The 25,923-nt window shown below is 40.0% G+C and overlaps 1 protein-coding gene across 3 annotated transcripts in view; it reads left to right on the top strand.

Annotated features, from left to right (window-relative positions):
• HMGCR (3-hydroxy-3-methylglutaryl-CoA reductase) overlaps positions 1 to 25,923 on the top strand; it is a 79,819-nt gene that overhangs the window by 38,960 nt on the left and 14,936 nt on the right. The window contains exons 1-4 of one of the 3 annotated variants that reach the window (XM_007175906.2): positions 19,591 to 19,687; positions 24,694 to 24,881; positions 25,309 to 25,420; positions 25,700 to 25,787. In XM_007175906.2, coding sequence (XP_007175968.1) covers positions 24,717 to 24,881; positions 25,309 to 25,420; positions 25,700 to 25,787 — 365 coding nt within the window. In that variant the 5' untranslated portion in view covers positions 19,591 to 19,687; positions 24,694 to 24,716. Of the gene's footprint in view, positions 1 to 19,590; positions 19,701 to 24,693; positions 24,882 to 25,308; positions 25,421 to 25,699; positions 25,788 to 25,923 lie in introns of those variants that run through there. The other 2 variants (XM_007175905.2, XM_007175907.2) reach the window with 2 other exon arrangements.

A 25,923-nucleotide genomic window follows, 5' to 3' on the forward strand; every position in this document is an offset into this window, starting at 1 on the left:
CATCCTATTGATGTCCCTGGTGGAGAAGACTGAAGAGTATAAATATATCATTTCAGCCCATGTTAATATGGGGATTTATCAAATTCCCACCAGGAATTGTTTGGGGAGGAGAGTGCTTGACAAAATAATCTTAAAATTCATGTGAAAGAACTGATAAGAATGGCAAGGAAAATTTTACAAAGAAGAATATTTAGGGGGACTAGGCTTCCCAGATATCAAAACATTATAAAACCATGATAAGCAAAGGTTTAGAAACAACAAAAGAATACAAAAATGAATGAAACAGAAAAGGAAATTCCCAGACACTTGTATAAATAAACATTATATAATAGCTATTTGATATACATTATAATTTAATTGGGAAGAAATGAATTATTCAAGGAACAACTGGGGAGAAAGGGTTAGATATTGAGAAAAGAATCAGTTAAGACTTTGACGTCATTTGTCTATTCATCTAATCTATTCCAAACCATAAAAACTGAAAGCATTTCTTAATAGTTCCCATCTCACACCCCAGGCCCCAGTCTGAGTTAAGTGCCTCCCATTTATCATACTGCATTGCAATAATTGGTTTACTTGTCCGTTACCCAACTCAGGGACAAGGAACGGGTAACTCAGACCAAGACAAGAACTGCTATGTGTCCCATCCCTGTTTAGTTCATATTAAATGCTCAATAAATGTAGAGTTCATAACAGAGGAGAGGGAACACTAAGTCCCCAGGATTGTAAGCGAAGACTCCATTATTGAATGGAGCTTTTATTATTCAACCAATGACTGATGTTTGGGTTACTCAAGACTTCCTTGTAGCTGTACAAGTCTAAACAACAGCAATTTCAAAACCAAGATATTAAGGAAATGCACACCTATATTTTTTGGACTAAAAAAAGATAAAGCACTAAAATGAAGATAAACCATAATATCCTCAAACGGTAGAGGACTTTCAGCTACATCCAATCTCTCTCTCTCTTTTTTTAATATCTTTACTAGAGTATAATTGCTTTACAATGTTGTGTTAGTTTCTGCTGTACAACAAAGTGAATCAGCTATATATATACATATACCACCATATCCCCCCCACCTTGAGCCTCCCTCCCACCCTCCCTGACCCACCCCTCTAGGTCATCACAAAACATTGAGCTGATCTCTCTGTGCTATGCAGCAGCTTCCCACTAGCCATCCATTTTACATTTGGTAGTGTATATATGTCAACGCTACTCTCTCACTTCATCCCAGCTTCCCCTTCCCCCCCGTGTCCTCAAGTCCTTTCTCTACATCTGTGTCTTTATTCCTGCCCTGCCACTAGGTTCATCAGTACCATTTTTTTTAGATTCCATATATATGTGTTAGCATATGGTATTTGTTTTTCTCTTTCTGACTTACTTCACTCTGTATGACAGTCTCTAGGTCCATCCACCTCACTACAAATAACTCAGTTTCATTCCCTTTTATGGCTGAGTAATATTCCATTGTATATATGTGCCACATCTTCTTTATCCATTCATCTGTAGATGGACATTTAGGTTGCTTCCATGTCCTGGCTATTGTAAATAGTGCTGCAATGAACATTGTGGTACATGTCTCTTTTTGAATTATGGTTTTCTCAGGGTATATGCCCAGTAGTGGGATTGCTGGGTCATATGGTAGCTCTATTTTTAGTTTTTTAAGGAACCTCCATACTGTTCTCCATAGTGGCTATATCAATTTACATTCCCACCAACAGTGCAGGAGGGTTCCCTTTTCTCCACACCCTCTCCAGCATTTGTTGTTTGTAGATTTTTTGATGATGGCCATTCTGACTGGTGTGAAGTGATACCTCATTGTGGTTTTGATTTGCATTTCTCTAATGATTAGTGATGTTGAGCATCTTTTCATGTGTTTGTTGGCAATCTGTATGTCTACTTTGGAGAAATGTCTATTTAGGTCTTCTGCCTATTTTTGGATTGAGTTGTTTGTTTTTTTTGATATTGAGCTTCATGAGCTTCTTGTATATTTGGAATCAGGCTCCCTGACTTCAGACAATACTACAAATCTACAGTAATCAAGACAGTATGGTACTGGCACAAAAACAGAAATATAGATCAATGGAACAGGATAGAAAGCCCAGAGATAAACCCACACACATATGGTCACCTTATCTTTGACAAAGGAGGCAAGAATATACAGTGGAGAAAAGATACCCTCTTCAATAAGTGGTGCTGGGAAAACTGGACAGCTACATGTAAGAAAATGAAATTACAACACTTCCTAACACCATACACAAAAATAAACTCAAAATGGATCAAAGACCTAAATTTAAGGCCAGACACTATAAAACTCTTAGAGGAAAACATAGACAGAACACTCTATGATATAAATGACAGCAAGATCCTTTTTGACCCACCTTCTAGAGTAATGGAAATAAAGTAAAAAATAAACAAATGAGACCTAATGAAACTTAAAAGCTTTTGCACAGCAAAGGAAACCATAAACAAGACGAAAAGACAACACTGAGAATAGGAGAAAATATTTGCAAACGAAGCAACTGACAAAGGATTAATCTCTCTCCTTTATTTGGTCGCACCACACAGCTTGTGGGATCTTAGTTCCCTGACCAGGATCGAACCCATGTCCCCTGCAGTGGAAGCTTGGAATCCCAACCACTGGACCACCAGGGAAGTCCCCAATCTACCTCTCTTTTTTTCTATGTGGAATAATACTATATCTTCTTACATAACTCTAAACTCCTCTTAGGTGTATTTCCTCATCTGCCAACTTTTAAAGGAAAATGCAGGATTCTTTGGCATAGCATTTTTTCTATGGTGGGCTGACAGTATAGTTGTTGTTATTGAGCATTTTATAAACATTCATCAAGGCTATTATTTTTCCTGCTACATTGGAGGGAACAGCTACAATGCATTCCAAAGAACCGTGCATCCTCATGATGGTACAATGGAACAACCATGCCTAGTTGTGTCGGGTACAGGGGAGGGGAGACCGTGTTCTACTAGATTTCCAAACAGCTTAACAGTAGCAACAGTGATGTTTGTAGGTGTGATAGTGGTGGTGGTAGGGGGTTTTATTTTGTTTTGTTTTAATATTTATGTGTTTTGGCAAGATCTTTTTTTTTTTTTGCAAGCTGACAGGTGGACTGTTCTTTGATGGCTTTACTGTTACATAGAAGGAAAAGTTTTTTGTGTTAATAATCAGGCCACCAAAGGAAATTCAGAAAGAAAATCCATGCAGCAGAGCACGCTTTCCTTTTACCTGTATAATCCCTCACTGAAGGAAGCTGCATGATCTTTAGCTTGTTATTCTCCTCAGGATGGTGACCCTTCCCAAACTGAAGACAATATTCATGAGCAGATGACATAGGTAGCCTAGAGAGAGAAGTTGAATGAGAGGGAGAGCTCGTGGCTGATAGTTGGGAAAAAAAGGATTAGGGAGAAGTCTGATGAGGATAGTAGATTGACTAAGACTCCAAAGCCTAAATGAGGTGTCCCTGTTTCTGTCACAACTTGATGGGCCCTTGCATTTATGGTGACACAAAGTCTCTCTGTTCCTGTCTTCTTACTACCAATCAACCACCTCACCCTCCACCTCAGGTCTACTACTTACTCATAGTTTCTGCTTTCTCATGGCTTCTATGTGCTGTGTTCTGAGTCTTTTGGATTCTGCTCCTGCCACCAACTGCTTGGCTCCTTCCTCAGACCTATAGTTCAAATTTCCTAGGAAGAGAATTGGCTTAACCAAACATTGTCCCCATTAGAAATAGAGTTTTCCTATCAGGGCACTTAATAATCATAGGGCTGAGGCAACCTATGGATTAAGGAAATACCTAGGACTTCTACAGTCAGCAAGATCTTCGTGGGGGAAGGTTCAATACTGCAATGTAGAAGGGGCCTGTGGACAAAGCCATAGCCTGTGGCTTGTCTGGTACTACAATATAAAAGGAAAAACTTGGGAAAGTGGGAAAGAGGGGGAGTCACAACTTAGATTTTGGTCTTGTTTCATTAGTTGTCTGTAGTCTGTCCCCATAGATATGTCCTGCAGGCTGAGGGAAGTTCTGGGCCTGAAGGTTGGGAGTTTTGGCAGCATTTTTCATGTCTCTTGTAGTACCTACTTTATTATAATTATCAATTTACTTATTTCAGAACACCAGATTGTTAGCTCCTTGAAGCCCAATATTTGGTCTTATTTACCTTTGTGCCTTCAGTGCCTGACACAGAGGAAATGTTTAATAACTGTCTATTGAATGAAAGAACGGTTGTGGTTTGGAACCTGAACATTAAGAATGTTTCAGAGTAAGTTGATAGAGATCATACTATCATGGTATTTTCCCTATTTTGTACTTGAAAAATATTAGCAGGAAAGACACATTTCATCTTTTGAAATCTTTCATACAATTTACATAATCTTAATTCAACAAATGTCTTAGCTTACATTGTCTTTACATATTACGTTCTTTTTTCCATTTACCATTCTTTTGTATGTGGATTTCTAAATAGTGATGTAGCCACGTAACAGATATTTTTATGAACTTCCATGGTCTTAATATATCATTGTCTACTTAACCACGTGCCAATTGTTAGATGTTGGCAGATGTTACAGTGTCCGTTAGCATAAAGAACTAGGATTCAATCAAATATTCACACATTGCAGTTGGTTGTCTCTTTAGTCTCTTTTAATCTAGAACAGTCCCTTCTCCTTTTTCTTTTAAAATGAGTTTTACTTTTGGGACTTCCCTGGTGGTTCAGTGGCTAAGACTCCACACTTCCAATCAGGGGGCCCGGTTCGATCACTGGTCAGGGAACTAGAGCCCACATGCCGCAACTAAGAGTTCGCATGCCACAACTAAGATCCAGCACAGCCAAATAAATAAATAAATATTAAAAATAAATAAATAAAATTTTTAAATGAGCTTTACCTTTTGAGGTCAGACCATGTTTTAAGACTATCCTTTAAACTTATTCCCCACCTCAGAAGTAGCACAATTCATTGTCTTGCACTTGTACTATTGCAGTTACCTCCTCACTCAAGTCTTGGCTCCATCTCTCCAATCTTGTCAACAAGATTATTTTTCTAGAGAACGTCCCATATCACCTTCCAAATCAGGCCTGGTGAACAAAGCCTTGCATCCTCCATGCAAATACGACTTGAGCTGGGTCTACCAGCATGAGTCTCAAGACTTTGATGGAAGCTACCAGACACTACTCTTCTCTTCTTGCTAGACTTGAACTTGACAGCTTTTGAGGCTGGAGTGCCCACAGACATCTTGCCACCATTAGGGAGAGCCTGGGGACATTGGGGCTGCACTTGGAGCCAGAAAAAGAAGCCAACATGGCAGAAGGCAGAGCAGAGAACTAGAGAGAAATAAACCCTGGGAATATTTTTGGAGGCCTGAATCTAACTGAATAGAAGCCAGATCTTACTCCTGGACTTTTCAGTAATGTGAACCAATAAATTCCCTTTTGGGAGCAAGCCAGTTTGTGTTGGGTTTCCTATCACTACGTTCCAAAGAGTCCCAGTAGATGTATGTTTTAAAAATTTACTTTCACAATAATCACTGATTCTTAGTCACTCTTGGAACTTGAGCCTGAGCACCGTCATTTATCAACATCCCACCATCTTCTTTCTGAATACTTGTTTTGTTTCATTTGCAGAGCTCTTCACTTCAAGGAGAGCAACTTATGCTTATGTTAGCTGATCTTTTTATGGCCTACATGTTTATATTCTATTATCTACTTGCTTTAATTGATTTGTTTTTTCACTCTGCATTTTCGTTGGTATCTCAAGCCCTTCTCTTTATCAGCAATTCTATATTTAATCCTCTCTAGTCAGTTCCTTGATATTTATAATTTATTTATTTATTATAATAAAACCATTATAATGGTTTTATTTTGGGACTCAATTCATTTCCATAGCATTGAAATCTCCTTCTTCAGCCCATTCTGTTATTTTACCATGTAGTCTTTGAACTTTGCTTTATTGAATTTATATTATTAATAATATTAATTGTTCTAGATTATTAATTGTTCTAAAATGAGAAAGTTTGAGAGACATTTCTTCTTTTCCTTGAGTTATATTGTCTTCTAGAGTGGATTTACTTTACATCTTTTGCTTGCTAGCTTCCTTAATTTAATTCACTTATTGTTTTCTTATAGTATGTTTCTCTAGTTGCCATGCCATTGCTTTTCTTCTTGCTCATGTTTGAAGTGGGCTACCATGTCTAGACTCTAGAGCAGTGGTTTTTAACTCAGGGTGATTTTGCACCCCAGAAAATACGGGGATATTTTTGGTTGTCACACCCGGGGCAGGAGTGGGGGTGGTGGTGTTTGCTACTGACATTCAATAGGTAGAGGTCAGGGATGCTGCTAAACATTCTACACAGTACAGGGTACCCCACTCCCCTGCAACCAAGAGTTATGTGCCCCAAAATGTTAAGTGCTCAAGTTAAGAAACCCTGCTCTAGGGCCTTCTGTTCATCTGATGTCTGATCTATGATATGAAGGAATTGTCCTTGTTACTCTTCCATATTTGTCTTCCTTTAAAAAGAAGAACTTTCAAGCTGAACACTGGGTTCTACTCATTTCTCTATAGAACTGAAGGGGAGAAGGGAGAGTCCTTCTGGGGCTGCATGCACCTGTTATTATGGTACCTGGGCTTTGCTCTATTTTCTGAGATTTCTTATAACCAGGAAGCCTCTACCTGGTTGGAGCAGCATCTATTCCTGTGGCTTCAGATCACGTCCCGAATTCAGCATGAAACCAAGAAAATGATGAGCCCAGGCAGTTCTTCCTGCCTCTGTTGACATCCTGTGGTGATAGTGGCTTCTCTCTAGGGTTCCCTGGTCTATCTACTGACCACCTCAGTCCATTTCTCTCCTAACTGAAAGTTATTAAGAAATATTGGATCAAATAACCTAATTCCTCCGTCTTGCTTAATTGGGATAGGCTGGGATAGGAATGAAGAGAGGGGTTAGAGATAAAAATCTTCTCTTTGGTTCCTTGGTCACTACTTTTCAAAATTTATGACCTAAAGTTGTTTCCTTGCTTTATTGCTGCTGGTGAAATTTTTTCATCTCTCTATCTTGTGAAGATTTTGTCAGGTAGTAAGAAAAGGAGATTTTTGTGTTCCGCCCATCCTCTTTCTCCCCAGTTTTCCTACTATAGCAATAGGTATTAAGATATCCCAGACCCAATATTTTATTATCCTGATATTACTTTATTTTTTATCTTGGATGGCTACAAAACCAGGCCCACCAGGAAGCACTAGGCCTGGGCACTGGGTGACAGTGAGGAGCTTTATAAGCAAGGAATCATGATCATTTGAAAACTTTTCTAGAAAAGATTTGTAAATACCGTCTAACCAGAAAGAAAGAAAAGAACTCAATTTTGAAACAGACAGGTCAGATGGGATTCTTTTCCAAGAAATCAGGCAAATCTGGCTGAGAAATGGCAATAGGGTCCTCAGGGATTGACCCTCAGACAATAGGTGCTCAAGAGACTGCTTTCCTCACATGCCTTTAATAAGTCTTTTTTCCTTTGGGGCCTGTAATACCTCTGTCTCTAATCTGGTCTGCTTCAAAGATTGTCCCAGTCTAATTCCACCAAGCTTTCTTAGTTGTTTATAGAACAAGGACACTGGATGGGAGGAGGGAAAGAGATGTCTGAATCTCTGTTTTCTTGAAAGCGCAGCTTTCCCACCCTGATCCTAGTTAGGTTTTCTCTATTTCTGTGCTCCGCCTTCCCGACTCCCAGCTTGCTGTGTTTTCTTCTTCTGAGCAACAAATCAATATACTCACTTCTCAAATATAGTTGTCGAAACATATGGAAGAATCCACAAACTCTGTGCCTCGGAATCCAATCTTTCTGCCCTCAAACATGCATGGCACACAGCTGTGCGGACAGCGTGTTCTGATCACTGGCGAGAGCGTTGTACCTTCCAACGATTACCTTCGCTAACAGTCATTCCCTGAGAAAGGCAGCTTGAGGGCACCATCTGTCAATAGACGCAGTCTTCCCCCCTGCACAATGCCCCAGGGAGAAAGGCTGAGGGAAGAGGTGTCTCCACACAGACAGCCCAGTCAAGAGCCAAAACACCCTGGCAGGACTTTGGGCCACAAAAACACTTAGGCTCCCTATAAGTGCTGCATTTGGAACATCTCAGCAATTTGTCAGACTCAAGTCAATACAGAGCTAGCAGCCGGACATAAATATCCATTTCTCACAGCCAGGAGAGGGTCAGCTCTACAAGTGCTGTTTATATGTGCCTTTGGCGTACTGGTTTCACTTCCACAGCTACAGTTCATGAGAGATCATAAAGCTGGCCTAAAGCAGGTGGGAGAAATTTCTGGCAGTGTGGGCCAAGAGAGCGGAAGATAAAGAGGCAGGAAATGCTGTAGCACCTTTCTCCCTAGCTGCCTCCCAAACACTGATGTTCCTGGAAGGCCCTGAAAAATTCAAGAAATTCTGAGAATTTCTCCATCTGTTTAATTCCATATCTATACGAGCTACCATAAATTGGTAGGAAAATAATTTTGCAATTATGTTTTTCTTGCAATTCAACCAGTAGCTAACCCACTTGGGGTAAGCGGAGGAGATGTGACCAAATCAAGTGGTCAGACCCTCATCATCCCTGAAGTGTCCTCTGGTTTCTGAAAGGTGGGAACCTGACTCTGTTGCAGACTCATGTAAGGTGTTTGGCAGCTTTTAGCAAATTGGTTAATTGGCAAATTGGCTTTTGAAGAAGTTATTTTCAGGGACATGACCTAGAGCCCACTTCTCTACCAGACACTGGTCCCTCATCACCCACTCTGGCCCTTAGCATGTCACCCATTCCGGACTCTGACACTGACAACCTGCTCCAGCTCCTAGTTTGCTTCCCAGGCCTTTGACCTCAACTCACAGCTGGCCAAAATCAGCCACCTCAGAGCCATTAATCAACTTGCCTGACTTGCCTTAGGCCCTTCTAAACTCTTTTTCATCCTTAGCTATCATCCTTGATCTCTCAGAATCACTGTCTCTGTCTTTCTCAAAGCTGGTTGTTTTTAATTCCACCACCACCTGGTCTTGTTGACTCATTCTTCCAGTTCAAGGCTGCTACCCTCTGGCAGAGTAAGCTGGCCCTCCATTTTCATAGTGGGAAGCCTTCAGAGTCATTCTAACTCATCCTCTCCATTTTTTGTTCTATTGGTGTCTCTGAGCTGTTTTTACTCACAACACTTCTGACACCAAATGTGCAGTGTCTTTTCTGACACCACTTCTCCAACTCTCCTACACCAGCTGGCTGACCTGCAATTCAATTTAATTCTGATGCTATCTACCTGGAATTAGAATCAGAGCCCACAAGCTAAGGGCTCAGTCCCACAAGACTGCCCCATTTCAAATGCTAGTCTCAAGTCCCAGGTTGTCACAGGTGCTTCTGATCGACTGGTTATAAATTTGGGGGTTCCCATAAACTCTTCCTCAGGTTCGATAATTCACTAGAATGACTCACAGAATGCAGGAAAGCACATTTATTGGTCTATTATAAAGGATACGACTCAGGAATAGTCGAATGGAAGATATGCGTAGGGCAGGGTTTGTGGGAGAGGGGGCCCAGAACTTCCACTTCCATGCCCTCTCTGGGTGCACCACCCTCCCAGCACCTTGATGTGTTCAGCAACCCGGAAGTTCTCTGAGCCCCGTCGTTTAGGGATTTTTATGGAGGTTTCATTACATAGATATGCTTGATTAAATCATTGGCCATTGGTGATTAACTCAATGTCTAGCCCCTCTTCCCTCCCTGGGGCGGGGAGGACAGGGCATTGGGGGAGGGGGTGTTGAGGTGAAAATTCCAACCCTCTAATCGTGCCTTGGTCTTTCTGGTGACCAGCCCTCATCCTGACACTATCTAGGGACCCCAGCCACTAGTCGCCTAGTTAGCATACAAAAGACCCTCTCATCTGCAGATTCTAAAGGTTTTAGTAGCTGTGTGCCAGGAACCAGGGACAAAGACCAAATATTTATTTATTTTGATTATATCATAGTATCCCAAACAAAACAAAAACTAACAAACTTGCCTGCTAAATTTCTGAAACTGTAAATGAAGACATTTCTACTTAAGAGCAGGCATAATTACCCTATTTAAAGGGCAGTTGTCTTCTTTGGGTTTCTGGATCTGACAACATACCACCAATTATCACATACCAACATACTAAGTTGTTTAGATTTTTACATTATTTATACTTACATATACTAAAATATGCTGTCCCTTTGCCCCCAGCATCTCCAGGGATAATCCCTCAGTGGTCAGGCTTTCTCTCCATGACTTGCCCCCTGCCTGTGACCTCAATAAGAGTGGGCAGCCAATTCAACCTGGTCCAACCAACCTCTTCCATCTGAATTTGAATTGTGAGGCATAGAGACTAGGAGTTGGGAGGTGCATGCCATCAATAGCAGAGCTTTAAGCAGATCTCTCAACTCATGCTGTTGAGATTCCTACCTTCTGCTTGTTTAAATTTTACTTAGATTGCATAAGATCTGGTACTGCATTTTCATACCTGCATCATACCAGACATTGTTTTCAGCAAGCAGAAATGAGATATTTCAATGTGGTCGATCCATTGGTTGGTTAAGTAGCCATTCCCAGTCCCCTCTCCCTTGCTGTTTCCCCCAAAAGAGATTACAAAACTTAAATATTTTATTTCCCTGCTTCTCTTGCATTTAAGGGTGGCCATGTGATAGTTCTGGCCAAAGAAACATAAGTAGAAGGCTTCTGAAGAACTTTGGAGAAATTTTTTTTCTGATGAAAGAGACAGATGCAGTATGCCCCTTCATCTTATTTCTCCTTTGAACTATAGGGGAAGCAAAACTTTTCCTCAACCCTCTTAGAGTCTCTGGCTGGGCCTGAGAATTAAGTTGACATAAGACAGGTTAACAAGAGAAGAGTGTACAAATTTCATTTTTTACATCTACGTTGAGAGACTTCACAGAAAAATGAAGACCCAAAAAGCAGTTACACCTAAGTGCTTATATACCAGGTTGAACAAAGAGTACTAATTGTGGAAAAGTAACTAAAATATATGGGGAGGCTAAAGGAAGATAAGGGTTGATTTAACAAGATCTGTTTGTACAGGTTTCCCTTAGCCTTGACTCCCAATCTCTGGTGATAAGAATATTCTTTCCTTCCTGGTGTAGAGAGGGCATCTTCCACATGAAAGAAAAAGCACTTTCAGGAAGAAAAAGGGAGGTAACAGTGCCTTTCCTGAATCTGCTATTTTTCAAGTGCCTCTAGCTCAAAATTATCCTTATGCCAAAGTGGTGTATTTGGGGATGGCACATTCTACTACTATTCAGAACCCAGATGTAACACACCTGGAGCTTCAGCAGCCGTCTTGGAACCATGTGTCAAAGGCCAACAGAATTGTAGAGGTGCTATTCCTGACACTATTGAGCTACTGGACCAATGCTAGTAACCACCTACCTCCAGATTTCTTGATGTGAGAGGAGGAAAAATGTTTAAACCTCTGTGAGTTAGGTTCTCCATTACCTGCAGCTGAAATGAATAATTCAAAAGCAACTCATTCCTAAAGACTAATTACCCTATATATATCCGAAGAAAACAAAAACACTAATCTGAAAAGATACATGCACCCCAAAGTTCATAGCAGCATTATTTACAATAGCTAAGAGATGGAAGCAACCTAAGTGTCCATCAACAGGTGAATGGATAAAGAAAATGTGATACACACACACACACACACACACACACACACAGACACACAATGGAGTACTACTCAGCCATAAAAAGAACTTTGCCACTTGCAACAACATGGATGGACTTGGAGGTATCATGCTTAGTGAAATAGGTCAGAGAAAGATGAATGCTATATGTTATCACTTACATGTGGAGTCTAAAAAATAAAAGTAATGAATATAACAAAAAAGAAACAGACTCACAGATACAGAAAACAAACTAGTGGTTACTAGTGGGGAGAGGAAAGGGGGGGAGGGACAAATAGGGGTAGGAGATTAAGAGATACAACCTACTATGTAAAAAATAAATAAGCTACAAGGATATATTGTACATCACAGGAAATATACCCAATATTTTATAATAACTATAAATGAAGTATAATCTTTAAAAATTGTGAATCACCACGTTGAAACTAATAGAACATTGTAAATCAACTACATCTCAATTTTTAAAAAAATGAATTATGCTAGTGCAGAGAAAGTACTTCCTGGTATTGAGACAGTAAGCCAAAATGTAAATTTCACTAGTTCTATGCGGCCTTCAATTGTTTTCTAATCACTCTACATATACTCCTTAATCATGGGAACCATATCATCCACCTTATTTAAAATATCCACAATCCTTGAGCAGGGCTGGACCATCAGAAAAGTGTTTTTTAAAATACAATATTCTTTTCATGAAGCACTAGGGCTCCAGATAAGGTACACCCCAGAATCTGTAACTAGTTTCAGAAAATAGTACCCTTTGGAACCAAGGGTACTGTTTGTTTTGTTGGAACCAAACAAAAAAACTAATGTGATTCAATACAGGCAGAAGTGACTCACCCTAAGAGGGAGTTATAGATGTGTCTGCAGAGAACACAGTGTTCTGTGTATAAGAAAACCGGAATACAGCCACTTGGCAAAAGACAAAATTGGATCTACACCTCACACCACGTACAAAAATAGATTCCAAAGGAATCAGAGATCTTAATGTAAAGAACAAGACCCAACAAGTACTAAAAGAAAACACAGATGGATTCCTTTATAATCTGGGTGTAGGGAAAAGCTTTTGAATTACAATTCAAAATCCATATATAATAAAAGACTACATTTAAAAAACAAAAACAAAACCCAAAACTTTTGCATGGCAAAAATCACCATAAACAAAGTCAAAAGACAGACTGGAAGAAAACATTTGCAAAATGTATCACAAATAATGGGCTAATTCTCATAACAAGAAGTACATCTCAAATCTAACAGCAAATAGGAGGGTAACACTGACACAGATTAGAGCAACTCGGTAGGCAAGAAGGGATATATTACCATTCACTAGCTAGTTCTCATGCATATTAGGACTTCATAGTTAAATCTTACAGGCAGAAAGGTTCAAATGCTTACCTGTCTACAGATAGACTCTTACAGTAGTCAGGGGGTGTCAGATCTAGTGTGCAGAAGAATTTCTGTCAAATCTGTAAAAACAAAATATGCACTCTATATTTTAAGAAATACAAGGAGAATTCAAGGATACTTTTGACTCGGACATTTTCCCTCCTCACATGGTTTTAAAAAAATTAAAAAGCCTTGGGATTCTGCTGGAGTTCTGATTTTTGCACTGATTTTAGAAAATAACTCCCACAAATAATATGCTTCCTCTGTCCAACAAAGATAAGATTTTACGTATTGGAATCATAGTAACTCCACCTGTATGTAGAAGCTTCATGAATTCCTGCTTAACCAGCCATCAGCCCTCTTGTCCTTTCTTTGAAATACTCAGGGCAAGAAATGTTTGTTGACTTCACTTGACTGGGCAAGTTCCTGCTTAACAGTATTTATAACCAGAGTCATAGTTTCACTATTGTTAGAGTCATCAACAAATATATATTGATCACTTTCCATGTGTAAACTAGAGTACTTGCAAGCTTAAAAATGTTGACATCCACCAATTACGGGGACCAGGTCTACTCAGAGGCCAAGGACAACCAAAGTGAGGAAATGAGAGGCCTTCAGAATGTGGTTTGTGAATGGAATACTATTGCCCGGGCATTAGGAAGGAATTATAACAATTTCGGGGGGAACAGGGCCAGCTTCTGAAATGGCTTAGGGCTTGTAGTCAAAAGAGGCCCAGTAGGAATATAAAAGGAATGAAAAGGTTGGCATGGCAACCCATGATGCAGTCCTCACAGCTACGAGGTACCTCTTGCCACATCTCCTGCTCATGTGTCATCATCAGCTGCAATTCCTGGCAGGCTGAAGGCTTCCAACTTCAAGTGTCAACCATCAAGTCTTCCAACTTTTTTGTCTCAAGGCTTTTTCCAAAGCCTCGGTATCTCTGCTCTGCATACATGTAGCTGGAAGTGTGCCCCAGAAGGCATTCTCAACCAAAGAGTGAGGGACAAGTGATCCCACCTCACCACCACTCCCCCAACCCCGCTCCGCCATCCTTCAGAGGGGCATTCTACAGAGGGTCCCCAGCAGAACTGAGCCCCAGTTGCCCACAGTGGTGGCTAGCTGGATACTGGCCTTTCCTTCTTCCCTGTTATTCTTTGCATTCTTATTCTGACCTCCTAGGGTCATCCCCCAAATGAGTTATTGCACTAGGGTTTTTGACCCAGTCTTTACCTTTGGGGGAACCCAAACCAAGACAGTCCTACTCTTGGTGAAGGAGGAATAGGATCAACTGAAAAAGCAGGTTGAAGTTTTAGACTCGGTCAGGCCTGCCTGAAAAGAACAGAGTACCAGAGAGAAGTGGGTCTATCATACGTGTGCAGGGGAGAGTGGAAAGAAATGCTTCTGTTATATTTAAGGCCTACCCAAATCAGAATGCCTTCCTTCTCTGTACCTGACTATACTTTTATCTTTTTCTTTTTACTGGAATGAGAAGGGCACCTAAAAACAGAGACCAAACAGTTTCACTCTCACTTTATTCCCTATTAAATGCAGTGTCACACAATGGCCAGATATTACAATCTGAGCTTTGAACTCTTTACCAAAATTGAGATTATTTGGTGGTCCAACCAGTCCTAGATTCCAAAATAAAGATGGCTCCTCTTGTGAGGAATAAAGTAGAGGAGACCTAAGGCTTTGTCCACAGCATGTAACCAAGCTCCTGGAGAGTTTCCAGAGCAACTGTTCAGTAAAGGACTGGGCAAGGTTCTGTTCTGGCTACTTGCATTACCTTCTTTAGGGCAAAAATTATTAGCCCAACTATAATTATCTTAACTTTCCTTGGTGTACATGGGTCAAACTTCTTCCTAAACGTGTATTTCAAAAGAACAAGCAAGCAATGAAGAGTGGCCCCCGCTTGCCGCAACTAGAGAAAGCCCTCGCACAGAAACGAAGACCCAACACAGCCAAAAATAAATAAATAAATAAATAAATTAAAAAAAAAAAAAAAAGAACAATCATAAAACTGACATTTAAAAAAAAAAAAAAGATGGCCTACTATTTGCAGGCCTGGGCAATTGTTCTTTGTCTCTTCTTTCAATGGAGTTGCTCAGGGAAGCTGAAGAGAGCCCCCTTGTGCCACTATCCTTCTTTATTTTCTTTTACACTTGCCTTGTTTTTTCTCCCACCATTATAATTTCCTCCCTCAACTGGGAGCAAATACAAAGCTGAAGGAAGAGGTTGGGATTGGAAGAATGAAGGTGAACAGGAGGAAGATACTGGGGTCTTGACAACTGAGCTGGATACAGATTTTATAGTAGATGGCTCACTCCACTCTTATCAGCTGAGACCAGGACCACGTTTATTATTGAAGGAGAAAAAGTGGTGCTCACACTTGGGTCAAAATGTGTTCTTTTTCTTTCCCCCTTTTATTGATCTCTCATTGACTTTTTTGGGAACCAGTCACCCTAGCCAAGAATCCCTAAGAATCTCAGGAATAGATGTTTACTCCTCATTATAGATATGCTGTTTCTATTGATATGCTGTCTGAGCATTCTTTTTTCCTGAGGATTGTAAATTCCTTTAAAAGAAAAAAATATATATTCCAATATATCTCATACCCACTCCCCAACTGATTCTACAAAGCTGGGGAAGGGCCTAAGGAGAGGAATGGGGAAACTGTAAAGAAAACAAACAAAATCACTGTTAAACAGTGAAAGCAGGTTTGGTGGACACAAGAAATCTTTAATTGTGGGCAACCTCTCCTGCAGAGACCTTTGCTCCTAACTTCAAGAGAGGCTCCAGCTATTGATTTCTGTTTAGAAAGTTTTAGAAACAAAGAAGAAGCAGAATTCTAAGTTTTGCTACTGAAATAAAATAGCAAAAAAAAAGAGTCGTAGCCAAGACTTTGGCCTACGTGAGATGCCACCAGTGGAAACTGGAGATCAGCCAACCTGCTCATGACTTCCTCACCTTTTAAATATCTCATATCCTACAGTACTTCAAGATTTCTGCCTAATTAAATGTTCTGCTCCTGTATCTGTCACCTCCATTCTCATGCTCACAATCTTGACTCTAGTGCCTAAAATAGCCTTCCTTCAAACCACTTCCTCCCCTTATTTAAAACACCCTGCACCCCAACTCCATGCCCTACCTCTTTTCTCAGTGGACCCTTGGCATACCTCACTCAGAACCCTTACCATGTTATCTGGAAGGATACGTTTGTGTATGTTTTCTTATTTAAATCTGCACCTTGAGGGACTTCCCTGGTGGTCCAGTGCCTAAGCCTCCCCGCTCCCAATGCAGGGGGCCTGGGTTCAATCCCTAGTCAGGGAACTAGATCCCACACGCCACAACTAAAAGATCCTGCATGCCGCAACTAAGACCCGCCACAGCCAAATAAATTTAAAAAAAAAAAAAAAAAAAGACTGTGCTTCCACTGCAGGGGGTGTGGGTTCAATCCCTAGTTGGGGAACTAAGATCCCACATGCCGTGCGGCACAGGTAAAATATATATATATACATATAAAAATCTGTACCTTGAGTGCCTAGCTCTTTGCCTAGCATAGAGTAGCTCCTCCGTGAATATTTCTTGACCTTGAGCAGGAGTGATAATCAATCACAACATCTGCCAAAAGCTAAGTGACCAGTTATCAGTTGTAATGTACTAGTTTAAAAAGTCATCCCTGAAATTAAAAAAAAAAAATTTGTGCAAGACAAAGAGAGAAAATTACCCAAAGCTGGAAGATATAAATTTGAACACAGCTGGAAACTGTGAATGGGAAATAAATAAGTAAAACTCTTCGTTGATGTTATGAAAGGTCTTTCACAATGGATCATCAGACGCTTCAACAATCATGATATGTGCTGATACTAAAGATAGCACAGTGGAGTGGTTTAGAGCATGTACTCAGGAAATGGACTTCAGAGTTCATATTCCAGCTGTGTAAACCTAGGCAGATTACTTAACTTCTCTGTTTCTGTAGCTCCATCATTTGTAAAATGCAGATTCTACTAATGCTTTCCGAATGTTATGAGAATTAAAGGAGTTAATATAAATAAAGCAGTTAGAAAAGTGGCTAGTGCATAGAAAGAGCTATATAAAATTTTACTACTATTGTTATTATTGTTCCTGTTATAATTCCTCATCCTAAAGCATGGCCTATGACAACAAGAAGAAGGAAAAGTGACGGAGGGCTAACATACTTATATAAGTAAATACTAAGAGCTATGTGGATAAAGATGGCAATGTGGGTTATTCACTACTTTAAATTTAGATCTCTTAAAATTGTATTTTTATAACCTCTTTGCTGTGAGGGTAAACCCACAAAAGAAGAAAGCACATAGATTCCTTTGTCCCCAACCCCCCACTTTCCCCTTCTATGTGTGTCCTTGCCAAATATTGTGATTTATCATTAAGTACAAATTATTATTTAAGTGCATAAAGATCCTTTTGACATAAATTGGGAATCATATAGAAGTTGTTTTAAAAACATAAAACTAGACAGAGTTTCTTTATTACTTGCTTTTGAATTCATAATCTCACTGGAGTTCTTAATTAAGCTGAGTTTGGGAATACAGTTTCCAAATCTTGGTCTAAAGACTTTTTATTGAAACACCTTCATAATCCTTATTTGAATTTATATTAGTAAGCAATTGTATAATCTGTAACTTATAATTCTGAGATAGCTGGTCCTTTTGACTTCTGGGGACATTAAAAGTACGACAAAGTTTCTAGCTCTGAGTACTTACAGATCTTTTTTTCTTTCTTCTTCTTCCTTTTGATAAGACTCATAATAGGATACTTTAATTTTTGGTTAGTTCCCCTTAGTCTTCTTCACTGTGAAAACTCCTTCCATTAGGATCAATTCAACAAATATTTAACAGTCATCTAATTTTATGAAGGGGTATAAGGTTCATAAAGGAAGTTTCCATGTCTGTCATGTTGCTGCTATAACTCCAGTGCCAACCAAGGTGTGTTGCACATAAGGGGTGCTCGAAAAGTATTTCGTAAAGAGATATGAATAAAGATCCTATACTGAAGCAGTGGAGGATAGTAGAACCAGTATAAGTTTTAGATCTGGGTTCAAATCTCAGTTTTCCATATTATTATCTATGTGATCTAAAGCAAGTTGTTTAACAAACTCATTTTTCCTTGAAAATGGAAATAATATCTATTTCATAAGGATTATGAGAATTTATCAAGATAATAGTTTATTAAAACTCCTCCTGAGTGTATAGTGGGTATCAGGGACTGCATTTCAAAATATAGGTCTTTAAAAGTTGAGGGGATTTCAATTCCTGTTCTTAAGAAATTTCCACATAATAATAACACAGGTCACAGAATATGGACATGTTATGGGTGTTCAGAGTAGGGAGAGATGACTGTATTTGAGGGAATCAGGAAACGAGGTGACATATGAAATAGTCCTTGAAGGAGAGTTAGGAGTTCAACAGTTGAAATGTGCAGGCATGTCCAGATTAAACAGAGAACATAAACAGGGAGCAAAAAGGTACTGAGTGTGACTGAAAAAAGGTCAGTTACTCTTTTGGCTGAAATGTAGGGTTGACACAGGAAGTAGTGAGAGATAAGCAAGAAATGTGGGGTAGGGCCATATTGGGGTTGCCAGTTTCTTTAATCCAATAGACAATGACCAACTCTTGGTAGTTTGGGGGCAGGCCAACGGAATAATAGGATTGGAAGGTGGAAGCACCTAAGAGTGGAGAGACCAGTTAGGAGAGGCTATTGCATTATTTCAGGCAAGAGATAATAAAGGTCTGCAGCAGGGAGGGGTCAGAGGGAAAGCAGACAAGACAAAGGAGGCACATTTCAGAGCGAATGGACAGTCTGTGACTAGTGCCTTGTGCTGTAGGGAGAGAGGGAGAGAAGGGGGGAAGAGAAGGAGGGCGGGAAAGAGAAGGAGGGAGAGAGAAACCCCATGATTGGAGCCATTTACTATTTACAGGAATGGGTAAATCACAGGAAAGTGTCGGTTTGGGTTTCGGAAATGGGTCAGCTTGAGGTTTGGATTGCTCCTTGCTGCCACCTTCCCTTTTTTACATCCTGGTTTTCAGGGCCACCTCCACCTCTCTCCACTCAGTAATTGTGCGTTCTATCCTTGACCTGACCCTGCGTTTATCTTCACGCCCCAATTCTGCTCCCTACTACTCCTTCCCATTGTACTCTCACAGCCACAATGACCCCAGCTCAGGTCCTGGGCCGTAGGACACTCCACCCGCCAGATCCCCTATCGTCTTCGCCTAGGCAGCTTGCATGCGTGCGCCCCCACGGCTCTGTGACCAATAGGCAGGCCCTAGTGCTGGGATTCGACTGGCTATTGGTTGGCTGAGCCATGGTGAGAGATGGTGCGGTGCCCGTTCTCAGCACGGGTGAGAGCTGTGGGCGGTTGTTAGGGCGACCGTTCGTGACGTAGCGCCGTCAGGCCGGGCAACCCCCAGATGATTGGCTAGACGATCGGACGATCCTTCCTTATTGGTCACAGGCTCGTCCGGCTCCGAGCGTGCGTAGAAGCGAAGGTTTCTTCCGCTCCGCGTCTCCGTTGACTGGAGACGCGCGGAGCGCCAGCTCCCGGGGACTGTGGCTTCTGGTGAGATCGGGAGGTGAGGAGGGCGGCGGTGGGCGGGAGCGGGTTAGGGTCGTGTAGGTGGCGGTTCTCGAGCTCCGTCCGGCCCTGGAAAGGGGCAGCCGGCACCTCCTGCCGTCCCGGGGGGAGCTGCGCTGGCGGCTTTGCCCGGGGTGGCGCCCCGGTCCCGCGGGGACTGCGAGGAGACGTCCTTGACGCGCGGCCGGCCGAGTGGCAGCCCGCATCTATACCGGGGAGCCGGCGGGCCAGGCTGGGCCAGAGGGGCGGGCGGCGGGCCGGCCTCTTCTGGGCTCCCGTCGCCATCGGTGGGGCATCGCCGCGTTCGCTGGCCCTGTCCGAAGTCGGCGATGCTGGCCGCGCAGTCACGATCGTCGGGGCGGAAAGGGTGCCAGGCAGGGTGATCTCGGAGTCCCCTTGATTCGAGGAATGCTAGTGGGCTGTGGGGCAGCCAGGCCCGCAGGTCGGGGAGGGAACGCGAGAAGATCTGTCAGGTGTGGGCGTTCACGCCCAGGCTTGCTGTTCTCACTGGGTTCACGCCCTGGCGCTGCTGTTCGTCAGCACCTTAAATGCTGCTGACTAGCTCAGAGCCGTGAAAGAACCGTGGATCTGCATAGATGCGTCCGGTTATTTCCAGGTGAAACGGATTGAGAGGATGCAGAGCCCAAGGTAGAGACTTGCCCAAAGACTTCAACGATTCTTCTTCTTCTCCTTCTTCTCCTTTTTTTTTTTTTTTTTTTTGTCAAGGGGCGTAGTCTCCTTGGTGCTGATTGCTGATGTCCTTTAGTCCAAAGCTTGTAGGTTTTTCGGAATATTTGGTTTTGGTATTTTGATAAAGAAAAACGTAGACGTAACTTGGAGACTCACAAATAGAACAACAGTCAGTTTTTGTAGTAGGAGGAGTTTGATGTACTCCATCTTAAATGGTCGTTTGAAATTTTTCAGGTCTTTGAGGACATGCCTTCTTAGACTTGGTCCTGAAAAGTCATGGGAAACATCTGTTTCCAGGCCGTACTAAGTAATCGTGTAAAATTTTAGCATCACGCAATGTAGAGAATGTATTTTTTTTGTTTGCTTGTGAATGATTTTTTTTCTCCATGCAATGAAAGACATTTTTCTGATTTAGAGGTAATCTAGCAAAGGCCCAGAGTGTACTTTGGGGATAGACTGGATTGTGAGGGCCTGCTTAGTGGTAGTGTCTTTCCAATTTGTGATAAACTTGGCAGTAAAGACAATGGGAGTTAGTAATATGAAGGCTTAAAAAATGTGCAAAGATTACATCATTAACATGTGAAAACGGTGTGTGTGTGGCATAAGCATTTCAAGATGAAGTGTGCACACGCATGTGCATGTGCTCTTTTTATTCTTGTATGATCTAGTTTCTAGGCCATGGATAGATAACCACATCTATATCACTATTTAGGTTGACCATATGAAATTGCTGATATTTGACATTTGACCATTTTTCCCATACAAAAAATAGTTTCATATGGTTCACTTAATACTTGCCTTTGTTAAAGAACTTTGGAGCTCTAGCCTCATAAGTGAATAAAAAGATATGTGACTTACAAAGAGGCACACCATGTTATAAAATTGGGTAGAATCCAGGTTTCCTGATTCCAGTGTGAGAATTTTTTCCCATAGGATACTGGGTTGAGCAGCAGAATTCTAGATCCTGTTGGAATTAAAAATGACTCAGTACAAGACATGGTTTGTTTGTTTGTTTATTTATTTATTTATTTATTTATGGCTGCGTTGGGTCTTCATTGCTGCGCGCGGGCTTTCTCTAGTTGCGGTTGAGCGGGGGCTGCTCTTCGTTGCGGTACGTGGGCTTCTCATTGAGGTGGCTTCTCTTGTTGCAGAGCACAGGCTCTAGGTGCGCGGGCTTCAGTAGTTGTAGCTCACAGGCTTCAGTAGTTGTGGCGCACGGGCTTAGTTGCTCCGCGGCATGTGGTATTTTCCCGGACCAGGGCTCAAACCTGTGTCCCCTGCATTGGCAGGCAGATTCTTAACCACTGCGCCACCAGGGAAGTCCCCTACATGTTTCTTGCCTTCAAAGAGACAAAACGTACACAGCAGTTAATTTGAGATACAGTGTAAAATAGTGTATAATCAAATACTGGAATGTGTAGCACAGGAAGAGTGCTGAGTGGGAGGAAAGAATCAGAGTAGGATGCCAAAGCATCTTTTTCTGCAATTGGCCATAGTAGGTGGTTTTTGTAGCATATTGAGTTAGAGTTTGGGGATTCAATTTAATTTAAATTATCCATTCTTTTGAATAATCTGTGAAATGTTTGCAGCATACTTCAGTCTGAATAAGCAAGGCATACATTGCCTAACTTGATTTTTTTAAACTAAAATTTATTTTTATTGCAACATGGCCTAAATACTGTACTTTGAATTGGCATGAGCTGTCCCTATTGCCTGCTCGTGCCACTTGCAACTGCTGATGAAGTTGGAAGATTGGATTCCATGGCATTTAAATGATTTGCATAATCACAGGGAAATGGGGAGGGTGCTAGTGGGAAATGTGCAATTATAGTTACTTTTGACACACCTTTGTACATTTGGTTACTCATTTTGTATTTCCAAATAGGTGAGGTTCTCTGTGTTTGGGGATGGTTTATGGGATCATGTCACGAGATCATGTGTAAATCTTTTCTGGAATGTTGCAAAGATGACTTTACACCTAGGAAAGAAATGTCCCAGAATTGACAATGCTACCATGAAGCTTTTGAGGGAAAACATAATGTCCCTAATATATAATTATAGATTAATAATGCTAAACCTATTTGTGATCAAATTGGGGTGCCTTCTTGCTAGCAGCTCAGATTTTAATTCAACCGAATTAACTTTTTAATAGTGAAGAATACATTTTCTTGATAAGGGAATATTCTAAATTGAGAGGGCTTGGGGGGAGAGAGTGTTAGAAACTTTGACCTAGTTTCAAAAGGTGTTTTTAGTTAATTCATTTTCTGCAACACTGATGCTAGTTGATCCTTTAGACTAGTTTATACGGTTTTGTTTTTTTGTTTTTAAATGTAAGGAAGTTATGTGATAGAAGGCTGTCATGAAAATCTAGGCTCTTATGAGGCTTTTAGTTGAAATGAAGTAGAGTTCAAATCTAAGATATGATTAATATTCTCCAATACTTTAAGTCCAAGTCCCTGCTAATTTAATAGAAAGTATGTTTGTTATTGTTGTTCATTTTCCAGGATAGTATAGGAAATGTAGCCTCTCTTCTCCACCCCATCCCCCCTTAATATGTTCTCTGAATGCAGAGAACTGGGGGGCTTGAAGTGGGAGAGTTATATCCATATCTTTAAAAAAGTCATCTTTAGGTTTGTGTCAAGATGTGTCAATCAAATGCATGCTACTGTAGCTTAAGAATTTATTTTTAATTAGCAGGTATTTGTTGAGCAACTGCTATGTATGAGTGCAAGGCGCTGGAGGATGAAATGAGCAATAGGCCTCAGGGAGGAAGGTTGAAAAAGCCTGAATAAACACAGGCAGACGCATGCCACATTTATACATTTCAGTGACCCGCCCACCTTTTAAAATTGAGACCCACAGTAAGAAATACATGTTATGTCGGAAGCCAGTACATACACTCATATGTATAATTTCATGAAACGTAATGTTTCAAAAAATAATATCTACCCGTACCACATGTCTTACCCACAGCTTTTTTCTCTTTTTCCTTTTATTTTAAAATATTTGTTCTGACTCATATACTTGATTTCATGATCTCATCGATCCAGTGAAGGGTTGTGACCTGCGGTTTGGAAACCAGGCATCTATTTGGTGGCCTGGTGTGGCTGAAATATAGAGAATAGAGAACATTGAGTGATGCAGTGAGAGGTGACGCTTAGTAATTGCTTTGGTTTGTAAAAGCATCTCTTATTTTCTTTTCCCTAACACCTTAAATAGATTAATGCTTTATTTTCCTTAATTTGGTGCCTTTTTATTTTCTTTCTTCAATAAATGAATCACTTTCTTAATTATTACCATAAATGTGAGATTCATTTGAATTCTTGATAGTCTGTCAATCAGTGGCCTTAAAATTAAATCTTAATTGATTTTTATGGGTAGTTAATATGCTTTATCATAAGCATTAATTTTAGTATAAGAAGTAAGGCTTGCAAGTTCCTATATTAGAGATTAATAACTACACTAGATTTTTTTAAAAATCAGAATATCAAAATTATTATTACTATTATTTAGACAGCAAACATGGAAAAGTTTTGCCATGGTAGTCATTAGGTCAAAATAACCCATATTCTGTTGGGAATTTTTGAATGCTATAGATGTCTACTTTGGCCAGCCATCCTCTTATTCTAGTACTGTTCCAGCATTTTTATTAACTGCTGTTAAAGTTTGGGAAAAGACCTCTGGTGACAGCAACATTAGGAAGGTTTATTAAACATTTTGCTAGTGACATATTATGCCATGTGTTTTATGGAATGGAAGAGTCTAATGGACTCCTGCCCTTGAGGAGCTTTATAAACTAAGGTAATGATTTACAGGAGGACACTGAACAAGTAGATTGTTTGGTATTTACCTTTTGTATAACTAGAGTGTAGAGAATGAAGAGGGTGCTTATATGCGTTTTGTGTCAGGGTAATCAGAAAATAAATGTGAATGGTTGTTTCTCACTTTTGTTTTGTGCTTTATTGCTCTCCTCCTTGCCTCAGATAATAATCGGGCTGAGGTATTATTTGGTTTGATCTTAAATGCTCGAATTCAAACAACTGATAAGAAAAAGCTGCTTTTAAGTTGTTTGTTAGTGAATAATAGAGGATTTAAGTGTTGTGAGTAAAGAATTAATAACAGTCCTATTTTAATTTTGTAATTATTTTCCAGAATTATAAGGAATACTGTCAAATAGTATTATTCTTAATATACAAGACACTGCATACAAATCAGGGTTTACAATGCACTTTTCCTTAAAATGTTTTCCTAAGAATACAGTGAGCTGTATACTAAGTGTTCATACTTGATATTCCTTCCAGGATCCAAGGATTCTTCAGCTACAATGTTGTCAAGACTTTTCCGAATGCATGGCCTCTTTGTGGCTTCCCATCCCTGGGAAGTCATAGTGGGGACAGTGACACTGACCATCTGTATGATGTCCATGAACATGTTTACTGGTAACGATAAGATCTGTGGTTGGAATTATGAATGTCCAAAGTTTGAAGAGGTTTGTGAGATTAATCTGATTATTGATTAAAGTAAATACATTTTGAATTTCTAAGAGTGTCTCCTTTTAGAGACCACATAATCAAAAATACTTATGAGTAAAATTTTTATTTCAGTATTCATAACTTTCATTTACTTATATAGTATGGAAATGCACTGGAAATACTTTTCTTTTGCTTTTGGTATACAAATGAGTGTAATTGACTTTACTTGAGAAATATAGCTTTCATAAGTGACTAACTGAAAAATGATCGGCTTAATAAACAGATTGTTTAAAAATTGGGAGTAAATTTTTGATTTGCATTGTAACATTTTATTTGACTTGTGCCTAAATTTATATTATCATGATGATATGTAAACTAATGATGCATGCAAAATAAAAATTCTTAGTTTTGATTTGGATTTTTCTTTTCTATCTCTCCCAATAGGATGTCTTGAGCAGTGACATCATAATTCTGACAATAACACGATGCATAGCAATCCTGTATATTTACTTCCAGTTCCAGAATTTACGCCAACTTGGATCAAAATATATTTTGGGTAATAATTTTATATATTAACCTTTTTGTGTGCTATCAAATTTTTGATTTACTGTGGAAATTTACCTGTTTGTTTAAATCATGTGTGTGGAAATGTGTGTGCTGCATGTATTCAATAGTTTCATTTCTTTTTATTCAAGTTAGACGTTCTGCTATTTGAGACCTTAATAATCTGGAGAAAATAGTATTATTTCTCTCAGAATATTGTATGGGACTGTATGTTATTGTGTGTGTAAAAAAGGATGAAGTTTTTTCAGTTTGCTGAATTTTGTCGTTTTAGGTATTGCTGGACTCTTCACAATTTTCTCAAGTTTTGTATTCAGTACAGTTGTCATTCATTTCTTAGATAAAGAATTGACAGGCTTGAAGTAAGTATTTAAGCATAAATATACTTTCTTTCAAAATATATATATATTCTTTTAATTTTATTTATTTATTTATTTATTTATTTATTTTTGGCTATGTTGGGTCTTCGTTTCTGTGCGAGGGATTCCTCCAGTTGTG

This window comes from Balaenoptera acutorostrata, chromosome 2 (assembly GCF_949987535.1).
Source record: "Balaenoptera acutorostrata chromosome 2, mBalAcu1.1, whole genome shotgun sequence".
Classification (NCBI taxonomy): domain Eukaryota; kingdom Metazoa; phylum Chordata; class Mammalia; order Artiodactyla; family Balaenopteridae; genus Balaenoptera; species Balaenoptera acutorostrata.